Genomic DNA, 23,172 nt, shown 5'->3' with positions numbered 1-23,172 from the left:
AATTACCCAACCGCTGCTAACTGTTCAATATTACTTGGTCAATAACTTTGTAATTCACTGCTTTATAATTGCCTATTTATTTACTCAGTCACTGCACTTTAACTTTAACTGTCTATTTATTTATTCATTCATTCATTGCACTAAAACTGTTTATTTACTCATCCAGTCACTGCACAATAATAACTGTATATACTCTGTCACTGCACTATAACTTCACTTATTTGCACTATATCTCTATATATATATATGTGTTTACCTAATCAGTCACTGCAAAAATAATAACTGTATATATTCTTTCAGTCACCACAACTGTCTTTTTATTTATTATTATTATAATTCATTCACTGAACAGCAATTTCTCTGGCCACTTTTTGCATATTTCTCTTTAATATCACCAAAAATATAGGAGTAGGATAAAACTTTATTGATCCCCAGAGGGGAAATTCGGACATTACAGCAGCACAGACAAGAAAGCTCAAAATACACATTAAACAGAACAGATAAGATAAATAAAAATAAAAACAGGGGGTATATACAAGTACAAAATGAATGATGAAGTTAACTGGGGGGAATTGAGAATTGAGACAGTATTTGCAGAGAATGAAAAGATAAAGTGACAAGTGATTAAAGTGATGATGGCATGATAGAATAGCAGCAAGTAATGTAAACAGCAGAGAGGAGAGGCAGTGTTGTACCACAGTAATGCAGAGTGCAGTTATATAATATAATGTAGTATAATATAATATAATATAGTGCAATATGAATATAGTGTAATAAAATGAAATGTTATATAATATAGACTAGTATGATAATATAATAAAATATATAGAATGTACAGTATATATGTGTATATATATATATATATATATATATATATATAGATGCTAAATAATGATAATACAGTATAATAATACAATAATACAATGTTAGTAATGATAATAAAATAATAATGAAGCAGGTCATATGGGTAGTGTTTTTCTGTTGTTGTTGTTTTTTGTAAACGCTGCTGTTTAGGATTGCTGCTAACAAAGTTTCGTTGTGTCCTTTGTATACAATGATAATAAAGATTCCATTCTATTCTATTCTACAGTTCATCCTGTGCAGATTAAAGGACGTAAATCTACTTTTATTTTGAAGGCAGCAGGCCGGTCGGTTTCCGGGAGGAGGGGAGGCGGTCGGGCTCAGATTTTCCTCCGCGGCTTCACTTCTCTTCCTCTCAGCACCATTCACAGAGGACCGTACCAACCTCGCAGCGGCTTAACGGTAAGAGTTGATGAAACACTTTCCAAACTCTTCTCTAAACTTGTGTTAAACATTCTGTCGCAGTTAGAAATACTTTTTTCTTGACTTGGCGAGAAAGTGTGACCATGAATTCACGGAAGGCGGAATTTGTTCATCAGAGACTAAAGTCTTTTTTTTTTTTTTTTTTTTTTTTTTTTTGCTGGGGCTTGGTCTCTTAGAGGTAGATTTAACAAATTGAAGCCCTACTTTTCCCTTTTCTTACACTTAAATAGTGAAACATTTTGTTGCGAATTCGCTTTGAAGTTGTTTGGCGGCAGTTAAACATGTTGAAGAATTCATTAGTTTGTAATTTCCGGGTGTTGAGCGTCGGTCGTTAAGTGACAATAATGACATCTGCAGCAAGTATTTATTTACAATTACACACACAGTAAGTGCATGCATTTGACAGAAGACCTCAAAGATAACTCCCAAGAATGATTTAGTCTACTTTTAAACGTGTGCGTAACCCGGCTGTCATGTGTTACGTGAGGAAGCCACTTCCTGGATCTCTTTTAATTTGAGCTGGCAGGAGGACTCGCACCTTCACTTAGTCCTCCATCTTGGCTCCTTTTTGAATGCTTTCTCAGCCAAGTGCACAGAGATCACATCAGCTGGGGGATCCAAAAGCTCTAATTTGTGACGGTTCATTTGTTTTGTGTGAAAGTTGAGCAGAATGGCTTCATGAGTGATCTTTTTAAAGGAAGGTCAACAGAAGAAGAAAACAAACAAAAAAAAAAAAAAATCTCCCTTTCCTTCCTGTGTCATGATAAATGCCTTTTGAGATTCCTTTCCCGCCCCTCTGCCCTCCAGCACTTTGACAACTTTCCAGCTTTTTGCATTTCTGTCACGGCCTTTTCGCTGGCTTCTAATCAACTTGCAAACTTGCAACCTGCAGCAGTGAATGCACCCTGAAGTCTGCAGTTTCTGTTTCCCTTGTTGATCCAAAATGCAGCATTTTTTTTATTTTTATTGGCAGGTAATTCCCTGATATCTGTAATTACCTGAGAACATGTCCCTACAGCTCACAGGAAGGGGTGCAAAGGTTAAAACTGCAAGGCTCTCGCTTGCTTTTAAAGAAGTGAAGCGGTGCACATCCTGATCACACTGCTGAAGCAAGACGTCTCTTAAAAAAAAAAAAAAACCTCAATATGCAATCAGAAGCAGAGATACAAGTCCTTGCCTGTTTGCTTCTAAACTATGCTCGTGTCTCACTCCTTTGACCCCTGCATTGTGATCGTTTTAGGGGCCTATCTAAGCATCCCATGACACATCCTGTCAGTGGCCTCTTCTGTCTTAGCTCCGTCTCACAGGAAAATAGGTGCAGCGTTACAAGCCAGCCTCCAAACACACAAACACACAAACACACACCAGACGAGGGAGATATAATTAACCCCTTTCTTCCTACAGCTGCCTCCATGTGCACATCCTCTCGCTTCAATGCTAGGCGATAAAGTTTATACGATGGTACGTTTAAGATAAGGATCATACATTTTTGCAGATTTGCACACTTTATTGTACCCTTTTAAGCGTGACCGTCACAGTTGCATAATCTCTTGCTCTTCAGCCCGCCACAGACTGAGGTCGGTGCTCTAAGGGAAGAACTTTAGACGTAAGAAAATGTTCCAATGGACCCCGTCGCACAGGCAGAATGCAAAAAGACTGGAGCACACAAATCACTTAAGGCAAATGTATTAAGGTGCAAAGGACTGACATTTCGAGTCAAACCAAATGTGCATGTTCATAAGGTTGCTACGGTACCAGAATTTAAAACTTGTTATGATAGTATTTAGTAATTTCTTATGCAGGCAAGCTCCTATATGAAGTTCAGTACCAACATGTTGCCAATGTAGAAGTTAGTAAGTGCTCTCTCTTTGGGTTGAAGACATGACGTAAGATTTGTACTTTTTGACACCATGGATCTTTAATTTAACAGGGATCGTTTCGTTTAAAAAAAAAAAGATGTTATCAAAATATCATTCTTACCAAAAAAAAAAACCTTATTTCACCCCATCATTTCTCTCAGATTGTTTCAAAGACACCACTTAACATCCCATGAAAGGACTCTGTCTCGTCCATTGAGATTTCTTCCCAGGGAGGCAGACTGAATCTGGGCATAAAGAGTGCGGGGAATGAGCCTTGACCTTTCCGCTGGCACCTTTACTATCCCATTCAATCGCAGCTTCCTGCTGCTTCATGCAGGGACTTCTCACTGGCTATTTTTAAAAGCTTCTTTTTTTTTTTTTTTTGCGTCTTCCTGGGATTGAGTTTTTGTTTCTTATTCTCTCACATCCACCTCTCTTAGATGCTAGCATTAGTATTCTCTCCTGGAAAAAAAAAAACATTTTCCCATGGATAATTAGTCGTTCACTTTCTGATTAAGTTGAGGTTTTGCCCTCTCTTATTTTTCACCTCTTTGGTTTCATCCCCACCCGCTTCCTTTTCTTCTCGTGAGGTTGACTTCCTCTTGCAACAGCTTCAAAAAAAAAAAAAAACGCTCTTGGTGTAACACTTCCTTAAAGCTTTAGTTTGTGCAGCACTTCATTTTATGATTTCATCGACTAATATAACCTCAACTAAGACAGTGCTGCTGTCCTTCTTTTGCATTAATGTCTCTAAAGCATCTTCAGAAAACTGTGCATGTTTGGTTAGACCAACAGGTTGAGCTCTGAGAGGATGTCTCAGCTTCTCAGTGTGTGTGGTTTTGCGCTCTAAAGGATATGAATCACCATTGAGCTCTCTGCTGTAAAAGGAAGTTTGCAGACTTTTTTTCTTTCACTGAGACTTGGTTGAAGGCTAGAATGCCACTTAGTTTTTCGTATAAGTGGTATGAAGTGGTTCTAGAAGTAGTTCAAGGTTGTCACATTTCCTGCACTTTGCAACTTAGTCAGCTGGTATTGTAACGTACAGAAGCTTAAAAAAAATAACTATACAGATCCTCAGTCAGTCACATTTTAACCTGAAGCTGCTGAGGACATGACAGAGCTGGGGCAGACTGTGAATGCTGCATGACAGAGACAGGAGATGAAAGCAGCTGTGGACCCGTGGGTGACATCTTCAATAGGAGGCTGAAGAGCTAAATGTCACCTCCCAGAGGTCGCTGACTCCCAGTCACTTTGAGTCAGTGACTTTCATGTCCTGGTGTTTGTCTCTGAGGTAGAAGTGTGCAGAGTTAAAACTGTAAGCCGTATTAATCATCGGTCATAGGACTTCTGCTTCTTGTATTGTCTGAAAATGTTTTCTTTGCTGTTGTAGTCACACTGCACAGCTTCTGTTGGACTAGTGTTCTGATGTCTGGCTGCCACATGCCTGCTTGGTTATTAAAGGAACATGCAGCTAAATGTTTGAGTGATGATTAGTTTTTCCCCTGGAAGCTGTATACTTTGCTGTTATGGTTGTGAGCAGTGACACATTCAAGGTCTCTAATTCACCAGCAGAGCAGCAACCTCCGAAGCCTCCGATGCAGAATTGCAAAATCCTGCAGTTCGTCAAGTGTCGGTTTGAGGCCGGCTGCAGGAACACAGGAAGTCACATACACACCCTGTTCAAAAAAAAAAAAAAAAAATCCAGTTTTACAGCGGAAATGAAAATGTTTACAGCCCGGTCCAAAAACTAAATATCTATGATTAGCTCATCTCCAAACTGTCAGGGAGTATAAAGTCTTCCGTTTTTTTGATTTCATGAAGGATAAGCATTATTCACAATAAGGCACGTAGCTGACCTGAATGACAGGCGCGTTGCGCTGTAACGGTTTGTCAAGACAAGAAACTTATTTGAACGTGTGTTCTTTGACTTATTGAAAACTCTGTCGTGTAGTCCCTCTTGGTGATCTTGCCTGCAGTGAAGGCAATCGTGCTGAACGTTTGTCACACTAAAACCAGTGTGCGTCTCTTTAGCATGTTCTGCATCGTACTCTGCACTGTAGGGTCTTTATTTTTATTTTTATGTGACAATATAAAAGGCCTGTAAACCCCGCTGGATGTTCTTTTATGTCCAAACGCAGTGTGTGGAGGAATGCAGAGTGTCACATAAAAATAAAAAAAAAACTAGAACTGTGATGAAAACTTGCTTTAGGAGAGTTGGACTTTATCACCAGAGAAGATGAATGCATATGAATGGTATCTTATTTAATCTGTCCTTATAGAAAAGCCTGGCTCAACCACACACACTTCATAAAGCCTGTTTGTTCACACGGGGATTCCCTGCTTATCAATTATCTTGCGTCAATGCCTCTAATGACTCCTGTGGAGAGAATCCTCTTGATGTGTCACCGTTGACACCTCCGAACACTTTCCACTCTCACTGTCCCCGAACGCCTCATTAGCCATAATCCCACTCTCCATAATCTTATTGCCGAGCTGTGTTGCTAAGTAACAGAGCTAATCTCAGCTGCTGGCGTGGCGGGGCACGGTGTGTTGGTCAAACCGTGCTGCTTAACCCTGTCAAACAAACAGATTATTCTGCTGTTGATGCGCAGACTGGTGCCAGGTGGAGGTTAGGACACCGGGGTGGATAGGTTCAGTGTGTGTGTGTGTGTGTGTGTGTGTGTGTGTGTGTCCAGTGTTTCTTTGCACCATCTCATGACCTGTGTTATGTCTCCCGAGCAGGCTGAACAATGACAGGCCCTTCTCCTGTCCCCTCAGTGTGCATAGCCTCAGGGCACATTATTTTAGCGGAGTTGGCCTTAAAGAAGAATGTGCATCATTATGAGGATTGTGGTGTCAATACTGTTGAAACTAATCCACTTAGCCCGGCGCACGGGGTTTAAATTAGCTGAATCAACAACTTCACACTGTGAGAAGAAAGCATCTCTTGACTGATGTGTCCCTGTGCAGACATGGCACGACGCACAGAGAAACATACTCCTTCACTTGCTTGTGCTTGTTGTTGGTAAAGCGACAGAACTACAAAAAAATGCTGCACCACCTCCAGTACATTCCAGTCCCATCTGGAGGTTAGATAGGTTAAAAAAAACGCCAGAGGTAGACTTAAAGTAGGGAAGGATCAGTCTGATTTTTTTCTCTCTCTCAGTCAATCAATCACTTTTATTTATGAAGTGCCAAATCACAACAAAACTTCATTTTAACAAACCTCGAGCAGAACTGATCTCAGGGGTTAAAAGCCATCTGCTGTGACTAGCTACACCTAAAGCTCTGGACTTTCTTTGGGCTAGATTTTTTAATAATAAATAAATATTGTTATGGACTCTCTGTGGGAAAAATGTTCTGTCTGATGGACTTGTTTGTTTTTGTAGCTCAGTTCGAGGCGTTAGTATAAATCTCAGCCTGTTTCATAACCAGCTGAAAGCTCCTCACAGTAGCTTTAAATAATCTGCCCTTACTTTTCTATTCTCTGGAGGGTGTAAAGGTGCACAGAGAAGTGAGTGAAGTTGACCTCAGTCTATCTTATCACACATCTCTCATCTACTTCGGTGAAATGAAAATATTTCTCAATGCCTGTGTGTGTGTGTGTGTGTGTGTGTTTCTCTGGCAGGAACTAAACACTTGTTCCGAACAGGGCATGTCATGACTCATGACTCATGACCAGATCCTGATAGTTTGACCTCAGGTTTATAGAAATGGGTTCAAGATGAGTATTAGTATCTAGAATTACTAAACCACTTTGACATCGTATCCAGGATTCTCAAACATAACAGGAAGTGACTGAATGCTTTAGCTGTGTTCTTATGGTAGCTAATGGGTCACTAGATAGTGCCAATTCATAACCATAGACCATACCCTTTGTTATATTATTTATAAAGACCCGACGTGAATCCAGCATGAGCTCAGCGCTGAGCAACATTTACGGCGGCAAGGAAAAGCTGCCTTTTAAGAGTGCAGAAGAAGACTCATGATGAACAGTCATCTGGGGTTGAGAGGGGATGGAGGGAGATGCAGAAAGAGAGAGCTGGAACATGACAACAATGAATAAGATAGATTTATAGCTTCAATATGAGTAATAATAAAAGTCCACGGCACAGCTTCTTTCTGTGAGAAACACTTCACTGTATTAAAAAAAAAAAAAAAATAGAATATTTGTATTTGGCACAAGCAATTTGATTATCACACAAGTCAGGGTGACAATATTTAGTCCACCCCATCCCCAAGCATAAAGCTCAAATAGCCTAGGCTAAGAAGTTGTTGCCAAAGCAAAGGTACAATGTCCCCGAGCAGGTGATGGTGACTCCCTCCATGTAAGTGGGGTTGCTGTTTCTCCTCGGGCATAACGGCTGCTGACAGTGCAGTGCACCTTTTTTATATGTGAGCCTTACTTCATGAACAACTTGTGTAGATGTGAACTTGATAGACCACATTGTTAAAAATCTGACAGTTGTATCCGGTAATTGTCTATAGTCTGTACACGTAGGCACGCCTCTTACTCTTTGTTGGCATTAAACCGCACATATGTCATTATAGACACTTCCCGTTCTGTGACACTGCGGTATGCTGCAGACTCCGTGGAGCTCGCACAACAGGAACACTATACAGGAAGTGAAAATAAAAAAACAACTTAATTGTTGATACATAAAGAGTGATGTGACAGCATCGCTCTGTTATCTGGGCTTGTTTTTCCTCCCTCACTCTCTCTCTCTCTCTCTCTCTCTCTCTCTCTCTAATATCAAGGAGCCTCTCTCGCTCCATCCCTCACTCTCTCGCTCCGTCTCTCTCTCTCTCTCTCTCTCTCTCTCTCTCTCTCTAATATCAAGGAGCCTCTCTCGCTCCATCCCTCACTCTCTCGCTCCGTCTCTCGCTCCCTCTCTCTCTCTCTCTCTCGCTCTCTCTCTCTCTCTCTCTCTCTCTCTCTAATATCAAGGAGCCTCTCTCGCTCGTTCTCTCCGAGCAGAAACTCTCAATCCCAGCTGACCAGCCAAAAGCACACCCCTATTGGCAGGCGGGGAATTTGTGCTTTTATGGGTGCACAGAGGCCCCATTTGGAAAACCGGTGCTGTGCTCTCAGTTCCTGCTTGGCAAATACCCAACCTATATATGGCCGACACAATAGAACAGAGCGGAGCGGTGCACAGACAGTGCTCTGTGTTGTTGTCTGGCATGTCTGTTTGCAGTAGTGTGATTTATTGTTTTCCGCCTGTTTGTTACCTGGTGATTCTCCTGTGTGTTTGCCGATCGGTCTGATTTGTTACCTTGTAAAGCGATTATTTACACGACCCTTAGGTTAAGTTTGGTGTAATTACACTGAAATGGAGAAGCCGTTTGTATGTCTTCCTCTTTCACTGTATTGTGCCGCTCCTTCTGTACTAGCCCTGTTCATATGGGTTAAGGTTAAGGTTAGCGTTGTTCCTTTTCTGATCTATTATAACAAAACTTATGAAGACTGATATAGTTCTTTTTTTCCTTTCTTGCTGCAAATACAGGAAGTATTCTTTATTTTGGCCATGCAAATATATATAAAAAAAGTAACCATAAATGTCCCATAGTGCAAATATTACTCATTGACATCACTTTGTAGAACATTTAAAGGAAGAATGTGTCGCCCCTGAGCACCAGCATGAAGCCAAAACAAACTGCAATTTGACGACCCCGCGGCTATTCTGAAGCCTCCGCTCTCCTCCAGCGGCACACCTCCAACCCCACTCCACTCACGTTTTCACAAAGGAATTTTCAATTAGAAAGCACCAGGATTGAGTGCTGGGGGGGCTGACAAAATTGTCTTCAGATTGAGCTGCAACTTTAGTTAACTTCAGCACACTTTAGTTAACTCATAGCTTCATATTGCATGTAAATAGACACAGAATTACCTTAATCTAAAGACACTTAAGAGTACATGACATACAAATAATCACTGAGTATGTTATTCTTTTTTCTAGTCCTTGACTAAAACAGCTTTGTACACAAAGCCGTCCGGTCCATGTAAACATGATGTAAACACGGCTCTGACGACAATACATGTGGCAGGACTCGAGCTTCTCACTCATTGTAGACAGTCATGACTCAGAGAGACATTTAAAGAGGATCTTCTTGATTTCTGGTGTAATTATTATGTGTAAAAAGTCGCACATTCTTCCTTTGAAGCTGCATCATCGACTCTTAACTTGATTTTACACGTGTCGTTAGAGAGAGCTCTCATCCAGCTGCCTCTGGGCTTTACAGGTGTTCATCAGCTTCGTATAGCTGTGTGCAACATATGGCCACCTAATGTTTTTGATAGTTTTAACAGTTTTCTTAAGGAATGCATTAGTTTTGTAGCCTCCTTTTTTTTAGGGGTGCAGCTGCAACAACATGTGATATTCAAAGAGATGCACCGAGTGTGAAAGTCATGGCCGACATCTAAACCCATGTTTGAAGTGACAATTAAGCCCATAGCTGATTCCTATACCAATGTGTTTATATTACTTTTTTAATAATTCTTCATGTCTGTTTTTCAAATGAGCCATGAGATTTGATATGAACGCTCGCTGCTCGCTACAAGTCCCTCCTCTTGGAATGTCACTGGAACATGTCTAACAGACTGCATGTCGCTGGTCTTCCTCAGAGACGCTGTAAGACTTCCAGAGTTTTTTTTTTTTTTTTTTTGACAAACGGGGGAGTCTCCTGCCCAATTAAAACGTCTTCTCTAAACACAACAGATACATGTCAGATTCTGACGTCGGTGCATGCCACGTTATTTTGCAGATTACTGATGTTCACCAGTGAATCCCTTTTTATAATTTATAATGTGCTGATTATGTTTAGGATGGATTGTTTGGGAAGTTGCGATGACCATCTTTCACCAAAGTGTCGTCTTTAAGTTGCTTTTTTTGTGAAGAGAAAAGCCGAAATCTGCTTATTTATCTTGACAAAGAAGAACAGCAAATCTTTCCATTTAAGAAGTTAGAAACCATCAAACTGTGACATTACCCTTTTTGAAGTTTGACTAGTTATCAAAGATAGTTATCACGGGGTGTTAGGACACGGTGTTGTTGCAGTTTAGGGATCCCAGAAGAATCGTCTCTGTCCTCGATCTCAGAAAGCTGAAGCGTCTGCTTTGAATCAGCATCCTCCGTCCTAATCTGTTGTGACTGGTGTCACAGTGCAGCGGAGTGAAGATATCGCCATATTAGCTCTGCTGAAGTCTGACAGCTGTTTGTGGTAGAAGACAGACACAAAAGAGAGAGAGAGAAGCCCCGAGCTCCGATCAGCATCAGGTCTTAGCGCTCTCTGGCCTCTTCTGTGTGCCAGAGAGAGAGAGTGGCTTTCTTCTCTGCTGGTGTTTACCTTTGTGGGCACACCCTGAGGTGCTAAAGGGAAAAAAAAAAAAATCATGAAGCTAGCCGCCTCTGTTATCTCTTGCCAAAAATGATGACAACATTTGCTTTGAAGTCCAAACAAAGCAAATAGTAGTGAAATCCTGAGGTGTGAACTTAGCCCGCCTCCTCTAAGGCCTGCAGCTCCAAACTTCAGCTAAACACTGAAAATATTTGAATCACAAACAAACAAGAGAAGCAGTGTCATGAATACAGCAGTGCTGGACAATAGTGCTGTTTCTATCAATATGATAGTAGTGGAGTAATAACCCTGTGCTCTCCTGCTCCTAAGGCTGGACAGATTTCATTACATTAAAGTCAAGAGTTAAAGGAGGAGTGGCCTGTTGTTTGACCTCCTGCCATTACTCTTTTATTTCTTAATTCAGCTGTTTTTCTAACCAGTTCTCCCTGCTGTCACTCTGTGTCTGCTATTAGCAAACACCATGGCGGAGCATGAACCCACACCGGAGGAGCTGGCAGCCATCGCAGCGGCCAACGAAGAGTGCGATTCTTCCGTCAACTACAAACCTCCGGCCCAGAAGAGCTTACAGGAGATCCAGGAGCTGGACAAAGACGACGAGAGCCTCCGCAAGTACAAGGAGGCGCTGCTGGGTAGCACTAAAGCAGTCGCAGGTTTGTGATGCTAATGAGCCCTCACTCGAATAAAAGCAAGAATTTAAACTTCATTTACAATATTTGACCCAGCCTCTCTTAGTGTGTGCGCATCCAACAGCTGGTGAAGCTGCCGGTCTGTTTGTAATAGCAATAGTGCTGAGAGTCCACCGTCAGCTATGTGTTATGAAAACACTCTGCCTACTCCAGTATGTATGGATTCATGCAAAGCAGAAGATAACAGAATCATTTCAGCTGTTTGAGCGTCGGTCACATGGAGAGCTTTTTTCATGCAACAAAACAAAGAGAATTTTTTTTTAAACTCATGTTTTTATATAAATATTAAAAGAAAATCTTGTAACTAATCCCTCAGGGCTGGGTATCAGTACTTTATACATTTTATTACAGTTACCTATTAACCTAAAAATGCAACTTTATTTCATATTTTAATCTATGAGTGTAGCACTTTCAAAGCAGCAGTTGTAAATTGCTCCATATACTTTGTGCGCGCTGCGGTCCGTCAGCATTTTGCTCCGTCGGATTGGCGCTCGCCCTGCCCCACCGGGAGGAGCGTCAGCACATCCATGAGGAGCTGTACACGCATCACAGGAGAACTTACAAGATCACACGGTGGAGGGGTGCCGGCTCACTTACCGAGCACTGCCGAGGGGCCCTTGAGCAAGGCGCCGACCCCCCTTCCCCCCTTCCCCCCTTAGATTTTGTGATGAAGAGTGCAACCATTATTACTGAATTAATAATAAATCTCTCTCTCTCTCTCTCTCTTAGATCCAACCGCCCCGAACGTTCAGGTGACGAAAATGACCCTGTTGTGCGAGGCGGCGCCGAGCCCCCTAGTCCTCGACCTGACGGGTGAGTGACCCATGAGCGCACAGAAGCTCACATTAAGCCAGCTGTGCTCCCTCATGTCAATCACACTGGCAGCATGATCTCATTGTAACATGAATTACGAGCAGTCATCAGCCAATCAGTGAGAGCTAACTCAGAGCAGATGACCTGCTGGCTCATTAGTGGGCTAATAACTAATGATATGATTCCTGTGGAAGTGGGAATACAAGACATTTCCTGGTAGCACACCAGAGCAGAGGAGGCAGGCTTCAGTACATTTGAGGCGCTGTGCCACCTGGTGGTCAGTCTGAGTACTACAGTGTTAAATCCAAACACAGGGGAAATAGTTTCATTTTCACACTTGTGTTTTTTGGCTTTAGTGAAATCATTTAATTGAACTCCAGTCTATAATATTCTTTAGTAAAACCTCAGTCTTCTCTCTTGCTTGACTTTTCTTTGCTTCGTTCTCTTGCAGGAGACCTGGACGGCTTCAAGAAGAAACCATTTGTGCTGAAGGAGGGAGTCGAGTACAAAATCCAAATCACCTTCAAGGTGAGAGGGTCTGCTTCTTGTCACACAGTCCTCTCTGTTTCTGTTGTGTGCGACCGTTGCTGGCACGCTGACGTTCCTGCAGCTGCAGCGAGTTTGTCTTTGTCGCAGGGAACCGTTCAGCAGGATGTGTTGTGTTTTGCAGGTTAACAAGGACATCGTGTCCGGCCTGAAGTACAACCAGCAGACGTTCAGGAAAGGTGTGAAGGGTAAGGCAGAGATTTTATTTAATATCTGTAATCCCTGAGATGCATTTTGACCAGTAAATACTGTGTGAAGTTGTTTTCTTTGACTTTAAAGAACGGTTTTATTCTCACTCTTGAACACCATCGTACTCTTAGATGAGAAGATGTCACCATTCATCTCTGCGCACTAAATATAATGTTACATCCTGAGAGTAAGCACTAAAAACAGTAACATAAGTTTTGTTACAGAAATGATCGCTCATTTTGTTTTTCATGAAGAGGCACCAGTATGTTTTCTAACCAGCTTAAAACTCCTCACATGAGCTTTAAATTCAGTATGTCTTCACTGAACATTTCCCAAAAGTCTTCCTCCTGTCTCTCATTTGTTTTTAATAACTTTTCCTGACCCCCCCCTTTAATCATAATGAACTTCTTAAAGAATATAAAGTCTGTACTAAAACATCCCCGCTCTACGTCTGGAGTTCAGCCTGACTTCTTGTCTCCTTCTAACCTGACAGTGGACAAGTCGGATTACATGGTGGGCAGCTACGGCCCCAGACCAGACGAGGCGTACGAGTTCCTCACCACCATGGAGGAGGCGCCCAAAGGCATGCTGGCCCGCGGCACCTACAACATCAAGTCCAAGTTCACTGATGACGACAAACACGACCATCTCTCCTGGGAGTGGTGCCTCACTATCAAGAAAGACTGGAAAGACTAAGCCCCACCCACCATCGGCACTCCTCCATCAGCGTCTTCCTCTTCTTGGTCCCTCCTTCTCTCTCTCTCTCTCTCCCTCTCGCCCTCTCTCTCTCTCTCTCTCCTGCTGTCATCCCATTGTTTCTTTTCTGTCCGGAGCCACTTCTGGATTATGTTTTGATTCAAGCTTTTTGCTCTCTCCGTCCAGCCCCCCCTCCCCTCCCCTCCCCTCCTCTTCTCCTCCTCTAGTTTCATTTGAATTTCAATCACTTCATCATTCCCGGCCATCGTTAACGCTACTTGTGTTTGCAGCCGCCCTTCTGTTAAGTATTACATCTTTAAAACGGAGAAAGCAAACATCATGCACAATCCGCATTTTTGTTTCAATTATTTTTTTGTTTGTTTATAAAAGAAAAACAAGGAAAAAAAAAAAATCTGTTAATTGCTCTCGAGAAAAGTAATGACATTTTGAGAGTTCTTTGCTGCTTTTTCCTTCTCCCTCTTTTTCTTTTCATCCTTCTCTACATTTCAGATGCTTTTGTATGATTACCGTGATTTGCCTTTTTTGGAAGCATTGTACTGGGAGCAGTGGAGCTGTTTGTACTGTATGTGGCCACTGTGCGCTCGTTGAGCAATCGATGCTGGAGACGACTCTTGGACGCAGCCCTCCTTAAGCCTTTGAGCAGATTATTTGCACCAGAGTCTTTGGTAAATTATTTGAAATTAAGGCCACCTCTTTAAAGGGGCCCCTATGGAGTCTGCAGAGAGGACTGAGGGGGGCGGGACAAAATTACCTCTGACCTCTTGTAACCCCCCCCCTCGATTTGTGTTGCTCCTCTTTGGATCAGGGTGTTTTTATCGCAGCCACGTGGCCTTATAGAAATAATCAAACAGAAATAAATAACCAAGTTGAGCAAGTTGCCTTTTGATTACATTTTCCAGACCATCACGTGAGCCTGTTTTTATAACCATACTTTGTAATACATGGACAGGGCGTCAGGACTAAGGAGTTTAACACCTTTATTTCAGGTCTTATTTGTAAAGGATTCATAACTACAAGTACGTGTAGTCTCCTTTATATTAGCATCTTTCTTTAGAGCTACATCTGTAAATAAAAGTCCAGGTCGTATTAATGTCCCTGCAGCACCTGAGGACATATTCCCATCCTCCTCAGGGACTCTCCTCGTGTAAAATAACCAACGCTCACCGTGCCTCGGGTCTCTTAACAACCACATAGTGCTCAACATCAGCGAGGTGAAATGTCGTCTGTCATTGACTTCCTGAACCAGTATCGAGACATCAGGCCCGCAGCAGACATCCTGCCATTTAAAAAAAAAAAAAAGTATTGTTTTTTTTTTTATCATACACTGTATGTGAATGGAGTCCAGCAGCTTCATTTGGGATGTTTCTCTGTATGCTACCTGTGCTACCTGCAGTGTACTGATCTCCTGTGTTCACATTAAAGTGTCTAGACTCGGACTGCTGCTCGTGTCCACTTGTTTTTTTTTTTTTTTTTTCAGACATTAGATCCATTTTTTTTGCAGAAGGATTTGAATTGTTGCTTCCCTGAGCGCTTAATCAAAAAGAACATTATTTATACATTTCCTTCAAAGAACATTGTAAGACATTTTAATAGTTAACTACAAGAACATTTCGCCGCACAGTGCAGAACGGATTCATCATGTATAAGAGGATCAATCAAGCCCTGAATCATTCCCCTGCAGCTTGAAAAACAGCATTTCAAGCTGCTTAAAAAGCTTTAGTGATTTACTTTGAAAAAACCAACCCAGCTCTTACATGCTTCAAATGGCCTGTTTGTCTTCATATATATTATTTGGCTGTATTATTGTTTTACATAAATAGAAAATAAAATGGCAGTAGTAGTTAAAACAGCTGTACCAGCACATTTTTTGTAAAAATACTACATCAAACACTTCAACTTTCTTAAGACAGAAACTAAAACTTCCAGTCACACAAAGGCATTTCTACGGAAGCCTGAAGAGGACATGCATACATACAATTTATCTTACTATGTTTTCCTAACGATTCTGAGAAGTGTCCGGATTTTACTCGAGATCTTAACTTTTTATTTTTTTAATTTCTTGGGATAGAAATGCTGATTTTCCCGCTATGAGAAATTAATTTCAGTCGATTTCTACGAGAAATTAACTCGCCATCACTGAAAAACGAACGTTGTTATCTTAAGATAACGACGTAAATAAGTTGAGACCTCGAGAAAATAAGCAGTAAAATAAAATGTACGATTGCATGTACGTTGGGCTTCCGTACGTTTCATCCACATCAACTTTATTTAACATTTGGCAGTTTTTTTTAATGGACTGCATTAAGAGCAGACGGAGGCATCCACCGCTAACGATATCATTTATCAACCAATCCCAGGACTGCAGGCAACGAGAGGAGGTTTCAAAAACAGTATGATTAATAAAGGTAGATGTGCAGGTCGTGTCAGTAGCTGTTATTTTCACCATTTTCACATGGCGGCCAATTTTCCTCTGACGTCACGCTTAAGGTGGGAGGCTCACGTGATGTCATAACCTGACACTGCTGCGTGTTCCAGAGAGTCCGGAAAAAGGTTTTCAACATTTTAAATATATTTAAATTCAAATATCCGTTATTTGGTGATTGTTGGAATCAAAAACTTGAGAGCCTCGAACAGAATTTGACTTCCCACCCCGGGCATGATGTCAGCGCAACATGGCTGCCACGTGAATACGTTGGTTGGAGCTCATTTGTGAGTCTTCCTGCTCTTGGTGGAGCTCATGTCACTCTTCGTCTTCTGCAAGCGAGAGAAGATCTCTTTGAACAGGGCCTTGTACTCGGGCGTGTTCTGGCTCAGCCGCTTGTCCACCTGCTCCACCTGCCTGCTGATCCCTTCCAGGGCCTCGGGCGTGGAGGGGGTCTGAGGTGGTGTAGGGGGGCCGGCGGCGGCGTCGGCGGCCCCGGATGTGGAGGGCCCTGCAGAGATCATGATGTACTCCTTCATGGAGGGGTCTCTGGAGACGGGCCTGGATGTCTGGACCCCCGCGTGGCACAGGCTCTCCTCGTGGCGCCGGCACTTCCCCAGCAGCTCCTCGTATTTCTCCAGCAGGGCGTGGTACTGCTCGTCCACCTCGCGCAGGATCGACATGCCGCGTTTGCGCACGCCGTTTGCGTGCATGGCGTAGCTTCCCTGTCGTCTCCCTGAGGCGTCACGGGCTGAGATTGCGTTCAAAGCCGTGTCGCTGCAGCTTTTCCTCACCGGGCCGCCCTGCTGCCCCGTTCCCCCCGCGTCTCCAGAACCTCCTTCGCCCCCCTCCTCCAGCCCCACGGCGTCCTCTGGGGTGTCCGTCTCCGGGCCGTTTCTGAGCAGCGTCTCCAGGCCTTCCTCCATGCCACCAACCAAACACATCCTGGACTTCCTCAGCTGCTGCATCTCGTGGAGCTCAGCCTCGAGCTCCTGGACCCGCAGCTGGCAGCCCTCGGCTCCCGTCAGGCGTTGCTCCAGACGCTCAAACTCCTGCAGCACCGCAGCACACTCCCGCTCAGCGCCTTCCCTCTTCGAGCGCTCGGTGGCCATCGCCGAGCGCAGGGAGGTGACGATGTCTCTGAGGCGCTCGTTCTCCTCGTCCATCGGCTGGCTGTCTGCCAGGTCCACACTGCCCGGATTGGCCAACAGGAAACCATCCTCATACCTGAGCAAAAACAAATGGTGCGTCACGAGGTGATCTGCATTTAACGACAGTTTGTTACATGACTCAAACACATTAAACAATAACATTCTTTCAAGGCATTAAAAAACCTGTTCAGGTGAGCGTCAGCCAGCCTTACGAAGAGATACAGTGAATTACAGTTTGAGGGTTAAGCTCTATACCAAACTATGAAACAAAGAGAAGTTGAGAACCTTCATTTTATACCTTTATGTTAAAAGTTTTCTTTATAGACAATATACACATTTAAAAAAAAAAAAACATTGACATTAATGTGAAGCTGTGTCTTTCTGTTTTTATTATTTTAAAGACAGCAAAAGTTCTTCAGACAGACTTCTTCTTCTCTTTTCTGTCCATTTGGTTTATAATAAGAACGTTTTAAATATGAGTCTTTTGAAAAATACTTTAAACACATGTAACAAATACATTTTCTCTTAAATCACGGCTGTCAGTGTGAACTAGTTAATCGAGATTCATTAAGATCTGAGACTTATTCATGTTTTTGAATCGCAATTAATCGCATGTTATTTTGTCCCTTGAGACGCACCGTAGATAAACATCTGCAGTGTCTCCCCGTAGTCACAGTGATGGAAAAAGAACGACACTGCTGCATCTTTGAACGTCTCATTTCACTTTGAAAAAAACTCTCAGACAGCTCAGCTGATGAGTTCAAAGTTTCATTTCCTCCTCATGCTATTAAACATTTACCTTTGTTACTGTTCCTCTGAGCTGTTCTCATTTAGCTTTTGATCCGTAATAAGTGGGAAATGTCTCAACCTCGATCTACCAGAAGGTCCTTACTTTATTTCAAAATAAAAGCGGGGTTGAATTCAAACAGACAGTAAAATACTCTCAGCTCTCTCTCATCTATATTTAGATATTTCCATATTTTTCCACCAAGAAGTTTATCAAGATTTTAGAACTAAAATTTTTGTTACTACAAAACAAAAAACAATTGACTGAAGCTGAAGCTGAAGCTGAAGCTATCTCACCTTAAGCTAACCTTAACATGTTGGAACAGATTGCTTTTTGCCACACTTCCCTTCAAATTTTGTTGGAACAACTGTTGGTAAAATAGTTCAATAATAAGAAGAAGTCAAAAAGTCAATATGCAGCTAATATTAGCATCCTGCTAATCTGTGTGAAGCAGCTGAAATGTTTGACTCTATCTGACAGTGGGGTGTGTGTGTGTTGTGGTAAAGCACTCGTGTACAGAACATAATAAACATGGAGCACTTTGTGACCTCGGCGCTGTGCAGAGCTCTTTGAGGCAGGGGAAGGAGTGGACCGTCTTGCGTCGTTCCTTCTTCTCCCTGCGGACCCTCAGCTCCTCCAGGGTTCTCAGCTCCTCCACCCGAGACGTCAGACTGTCCACCTGACCCTGCAGGGTCTCCATGGTGCCCATCAGCCTGCGCGCACAAACACACACACAAACAAAGACGCTCGTTACGTCATTATTACGTTGATTAAGCCCCTCTGCCCTCAGCATACCGTTCTCCTAAAGCCACAGTGAGTCCCTGTTACAGCATTAGGACTGAGAAACAAGATGTTTAGAACGAACAGAGGCAGCTGTTTAGAGCTTTAGTTAGCCTTCAGTCCACTTATACAATTTGTAAAGAATCTAAATCCCTGATTATGACATGGCTAAAAAAAAGAACTAACGCATAAAGTTTTCATTCCTTCAGTGGGTCCGAAACAAGAAGAGCAGAGGATATTCATCATGAAAGTCTTAAAAGCGGTCGCTCACCTGTCGATCTTCTGCTGCGACGCCTTGCTCTCCAGCACCAGCTTCTCGTTGGTGATCTCCAGCTCCCTGGCCGTCACATCCAGCTGCTCGTACACCTTCGCGTGCTGCTCGTTCATCTCCCTCAGCATTTCCAGCTGCTTGGACAGATACTGCGACAGACACGAGTCACACATAAAGGGAGTTTAGAAGTGACTAAAACTGCAATGCAGCACTTCATCTAGAGCAGGATGTGTCATGAAGAGGGAGTTAGACCTCTGCAGCTGACCAGGGTAACATGGAAACATGGTGGGTTAGCACACACTGAAATAATAGTTATTCCAACTGGATTAAAAAAATCCTATACTGGGGCGCAGTGGTTAGAGCGTGCGCCCCATGTATGCAGGCTGTGGTCCTTCCAAGCGGGCGGCCCGGGTTCAAATCCAACCTGTGGCTCCTTACTCTCTCTCTCCCTGATTTCCGACTCTATCCACTTTCCTATCTCTCCAATAAATGCACAAAATGCCCCAAAAAAAAAAAATCCTATACTGACTCAGCTGAACGTGAACACCATGGCTATAATATAGAATAAGGATATATGGTTTAATGTCTAGTTTTAAGTACATAGTTATCTAAAGCTGATGGATATTTGGTTGAATCGCTAAATCATTTACACTTCATCCGTCTGAAAATGATGAAAATACAAACCTGTGTGGATTAAAGCGTTTGGAAAATTCACTTTAGTCTCAAGATGAATTCACTGTGATGAAAAATGTGACAGACAGGTTGCCAGTTATTCAATGCTGACATGTGAATCCATTTAAAGAACACATAACAGAAACACTCTGTGTAAAAACCTCTGCAGCTCTGCACTCTGATGCTCAGTCTGATCTGATGACGAGGCAGATCAAGTGATTTCCTCTCACGTTCACAGCATAAACACTTCTGGTCCCCTTTCCTTCATACCTTCTTCATCCACACTCTTCTTCCGCTTCATCATAATTAGCTCGACATGAAAACAAGAGGAGCCGGCGTGTTCCAGCAGATTAATTAGCTGCCTCGAACACGTGCATCCACAGTTATAATTGGCACGAGCGTACCTCTATCTCCTGCACTTGCTCCTCATTGTTGATGTACATCTGCTGCAGGGAGTCCTCCAGCTCCTTGTTGCGTTCCAGCAGAGTCTTGCCGAGCTCGGCTGCCAGGTGCAGGTCTGACAGATTCAGAAAAAAAAACAACAACAACATTATTCATCTAGTCTGATGAAAAGAAGCTGAAATGGAGGAGGGGAGGAGGAGGGGAATCCTGCTCGCTGGGCAAGCTATATGAGCCCATGATGAATCAGCACTGGAGGAGAGAGAACGAGGAGAAACAGAGAGCCAATGCAACCATTACTGGACATTAACACAGTGGAGTTCTCACAGTTTGGAGCGTGAGGAGTGACAGGAACATGCAGAAACACACACTAATGCCTCTTTGTAAAAAATAAGATGATGCGTTTAAACCGTTGAAACGTGAACAACTGCAGCTCGGGTTCTTCTTGTTTGATCAAATGTGGTAAACAAGGATCATAAGCTGCCTGCCTTGCAACATTTGCCTCTTATGCAGAGCTGCTAATGAGCTGAGTGAGAGCGAGCAGAGAGCACAGCGAGCCCTCAACCCCCCTCGAGCTCCAACTTAGTCACAGCTCTGTTTCTGCTCCCAAGAGCGGGCACGTGCCCAGTATTAGTTATGTAATTCCACAATTTTGTGCACAGATGAGAGGTTGTTTTTTTTTTTTTTTTTTTTTTTTAATTAAGGAAATACCAAACACTGGAAACCTAAGACAAAATAAAAACAAAGCTGAACAAAAACACGGATCATCGATCTGTGAAGACATATTAGCACACGTGAGCAACATTTCTGCGTCTGCTCGTGTGGTCTCGGACTCTGCACATGCGTCTCTGTGATGCTCTTTGATGTGTGAATCTCACGTGATGAGGCTGCAACATGACATCACAACAGCACGCCGTCTGTCCACATCATACCGAAAAACGCTAGAGGCGAAGTGGAATATCGATACAGCAACATATCGTCCTGACTCTCGTGATAGAATTATTAAACCACTGGTGCAAAATTTCATTTTTTTTAAATATAGTGCTGAAAACAATTTCCCTGGCATTTTGACCCACAGCGTCACTACCTCATGACGCCTCAAGGTGGCGCTTACAAGACAGAGGGATAATGTCAACGGCACTAAATCGAAATTATAGGATGCAGCGATTCTCCCCTTCTCCTTACAGGTGCATCTTGTGTTTATCAGTCTGATATTGTGAAGGATCATCTTATTATTTACTTCAAATATAACAATTATCGCAGAATCTCCATATCGTGATCGGATTGTTATTTTTTGCCACGTTGAGTATTGTTTTGTATCGCTCGTATTTTATCGTATGGTATGGTGTTGGATTGTGAGTTACCCTGGTATTCCCACCCTTAGAAAACACAATAATAATAATAATAATAATAATACATTTTATTAAAAGGCACCTTTCAAAACTCTCAAGGTGACCTTACAGAGCAGAGATAAAAACAACAAAGTAAAAACACAAATGTACAGGATGTAAAGGAGTTATGAGAGCGGATGGAGAATGATCAGACTGAATATGCCGGTTTAAAAAGAAAGTGTTTTGACATGAAGTTTGAAAATGGATCGATTAAAAAAAAAGTTCAGAGAAGGAAGGTTGTGGAGAAGTTGCATAACAGCATCATGCCTGGGGAGGAGGGGGAGGAGAGGGGGGGGGGGGGGCAATTTGCCATGAGCAGGATGATATTAGTTTGGCAATTACACCTCACATCTGGCCTCCAGCCTTGAACCATACTGATCCTAACTGCGGACGTCGAGTCTACGGGCTCCCTAATCAGATCATCCAGGGGCTTAATGGCTGAACAATGCTGGGATGAGATGCAGACAGAGTCCACCTGGCTCTCTGTGTCTCTCTGCTCCGTGAATGCTGCGATGATGAGACACAAAGCTGCTTTAGTTCTTTGGGTCAGCAGGTAATCAGGAGATGTGGGGGGGGGGGGGGGATGCTGAGGCCACGCGCTGCAGACAGACAAACACCTCTCTCCTCCGAGATGTCAGAGTGAATCCAGAGTGTTTGACACACTGTAAGAGACAAACTGTAGGAGGGGGGGGGGGGGGGGGGGGGCTGGGATATGAGACTCTGAAGAGGAAGGAGGTGAAACAGAGGCAACATCTACTCAGTCAGAGAGGAGGCTATTCTGGGACAAATCACTGACATTACAATCATTTGCAGGAGAGGGCAGGCAGATCCAGAGACACACACACACACACACACACACACACACACACACACACACACACACACACACACACACACACACACACACACACACACACACACACACACACACACACACACACACAGACACACACATGGCATTACAGCTTCCACTTGCACTTGTGCATGAAGTGCGATTTACAATGGATGCAACCTCCTCCTTCATTCCCATCCTCCACCTCCAAGAATTTATGGATCCAAGCCTGAATGGCACTGATTGTAGATGAGGCATTGTTACATCTTAAGATCCACCCTCTTCATTCACACACACACACACACACACACACACATTAAAATACTGATGTGTCACCTTGCTCCAGGTCTCGCTGGTCGTACCAAGGCTCCTCTTCCTCCGTGACAAACTCCTCCATCCTGCCCGCTCGAAGCATCGAAGCCGGCCAACTTCTTCTTCGTCGCCGGGCGGTGAGACCTGCTAATTCGCCGACGCCTCGCCCGGAAGTGACAACAAAACAAACCAAACAACGGCCACAAGCCTCCCCACCCCCCGAAAGAGTAGCCCCCCTTTTGGAGCAATTTCTTAAAGGCGACGTCCCCGGTGGTGCACCTGCTCCTTTAAGCCATCGTCGGGAATCTAACGAGTCCGCATCAGACCCGCAGACCTGCAGCCGTGAACTCAACACAGTGCAGCTGACAGGAAACGACACCACAGTGTCCTCTGTGTCGGTCTCATCAGCCTTTGATGTGCCGCAGGGACCCGCAGGTTGTGCCGCTCAGAGCCTGGACGCTGCTGCTGCTGCTGCTGCTGCGTTCAAGTGTTATCGGAATTCCTGATAAAACTTCATTTTCTTTTTCTCCAATAGCACCAGCACTGCCTCTTGCGGTTTGTCTGTCATAAGATTAGAGCTGTGCAGTTTAAATTTAATACTGGTTGTCAACATCACGTCTGACTGTTAAAAGTCTTAAACTTTAAGTAGAAATCTCTAAAATTCTGAAAAGGAGCCTTTTTATCTGAAGGTTACAGTTTCCA

At 43.2% G+C, this 23,172-nt stretch overlaps 2 protein-coding genes across 2 annotated transcripts; one reads left to right on the top strand and one right to left on the bottom strand.

The window, feature by feature from the left end:
* The first annotated feature begins 1,113 nt into the window (after window positions 1–1,113).
* Window positions 1,114–14,889, top strand: arhgdia (Rho GDP dissociation inhibitor (GDI) alpha). Its single transcript, XM_065965197.1, has 6 exons — window positions 1,114–1,263; window positions 10,955–11,152; window positions 11,918–12,001; window positions 12,453–12,529; window positions 12,672–12,735; window positions 13,230–14,889. The coding sequence occupies exons 2-6, from the start codon at window positions 10,963–10,965 to the stop codon at window positions 13,430–13,432; spliced, it is 618 nt and encodes a 205-aa protein (XP_065821269.1). The 5' UTR covers window positions 1,114–1,263; window positions 10,955–10,962; the 3' UTR covers window positions 13,433–14,889.
* cdr2l (cerebellar degeneration-related protein 2-like) lies at window positions 14,725–22,724 on the bottom strand. The gene is made up of 5 exons (XM_020657398.3): window positions 22,495–22,724; window positions 19,941–20,053; window positions 18,865–19,013; window positions 18,362–18,526; window positions 14,725–17,102 (listed from the first exon to the last, which is right to left on the bottom strand). The coding sequence occupies exons 1-5, from the start codon at window positions 22,571–22,573 to the stop codon at window positions 16,157–16,159; spliced, it is 1,452 nt and encodes a 483-aa protein (XP_020513054.1). The 5' UTR covers window positions 22,574–22,724; the 3' UTR covers window positions 14,725–16,156.
* Between the last annotated feature and the right edge of the window lie 448 nt (window positions 22,725–23,172).

The sequence above is a fragment of the Labrus bergylta genome, chromosome 16 (assembly GCF_963930695.1).
Source record: "Labrus bergylta chromosome 16, fLabBer1.1, whole genome shotgun sequence".
Taxonomy (NCBI): domain Eukaryota; kingdom Metazoa; phylum Chordata; class Actinopteri; order Labriformes; family Labridae; genus Labrus; species Labrus bergylta.
Note: the sequence above shows the minus strand (reverse complement) of the source record. Positions and strands in the feature narration are given on the sequence as shown.

Excerpts from the sequence above, each read along its gene's own strand:
- arhgdia (XM_065965197.1), top strand. The coding sequence starts at position 10,963 with ATGGCGGAGCATGAACCCACACCGGAGGAGCTGGCAGCCATCGCAGCG. Across the intron at positions 12,002-12,452 it reads CCTAGTCCTCGACCTGACGG|GAGACCTGGACGGCTTCAAG; the intron begins GTGAGTGACCCA and ends GTTCTCTTGCAG. Across the intron at positions 12,530-12,671 it reads AAATCCAAATCACCTTCAAG|GTTAACAAGGACATCGTGTC; the intron begins GTGAGAGGGTCT and ends TGTGTTTTGCAG.
- cdr2l (XM_020657398.3), bottom strand. The coding sequence starts at position 22,573 with ATGCTTCGAGCGGGCAGGATGGAGGAGTTTGTCACGGAGGAAGAGGAG. Across the intron at positions 19,014-19,940 it reads AGCAAGTGCAGGAGATAGAG|TATCTGTCCAAGCAGCTGGA; the intron begins GTACGCTCGTGC and ends TGTCTGTCGCAG. Across the intron at positions 18,527-18,864 it reads TCGCAGCAGAAGATCGACAG|GCTGATGGGCACCATGGAGA; the intron begins GTGAGCGACCGC and ends TTGTGCGCGCAG.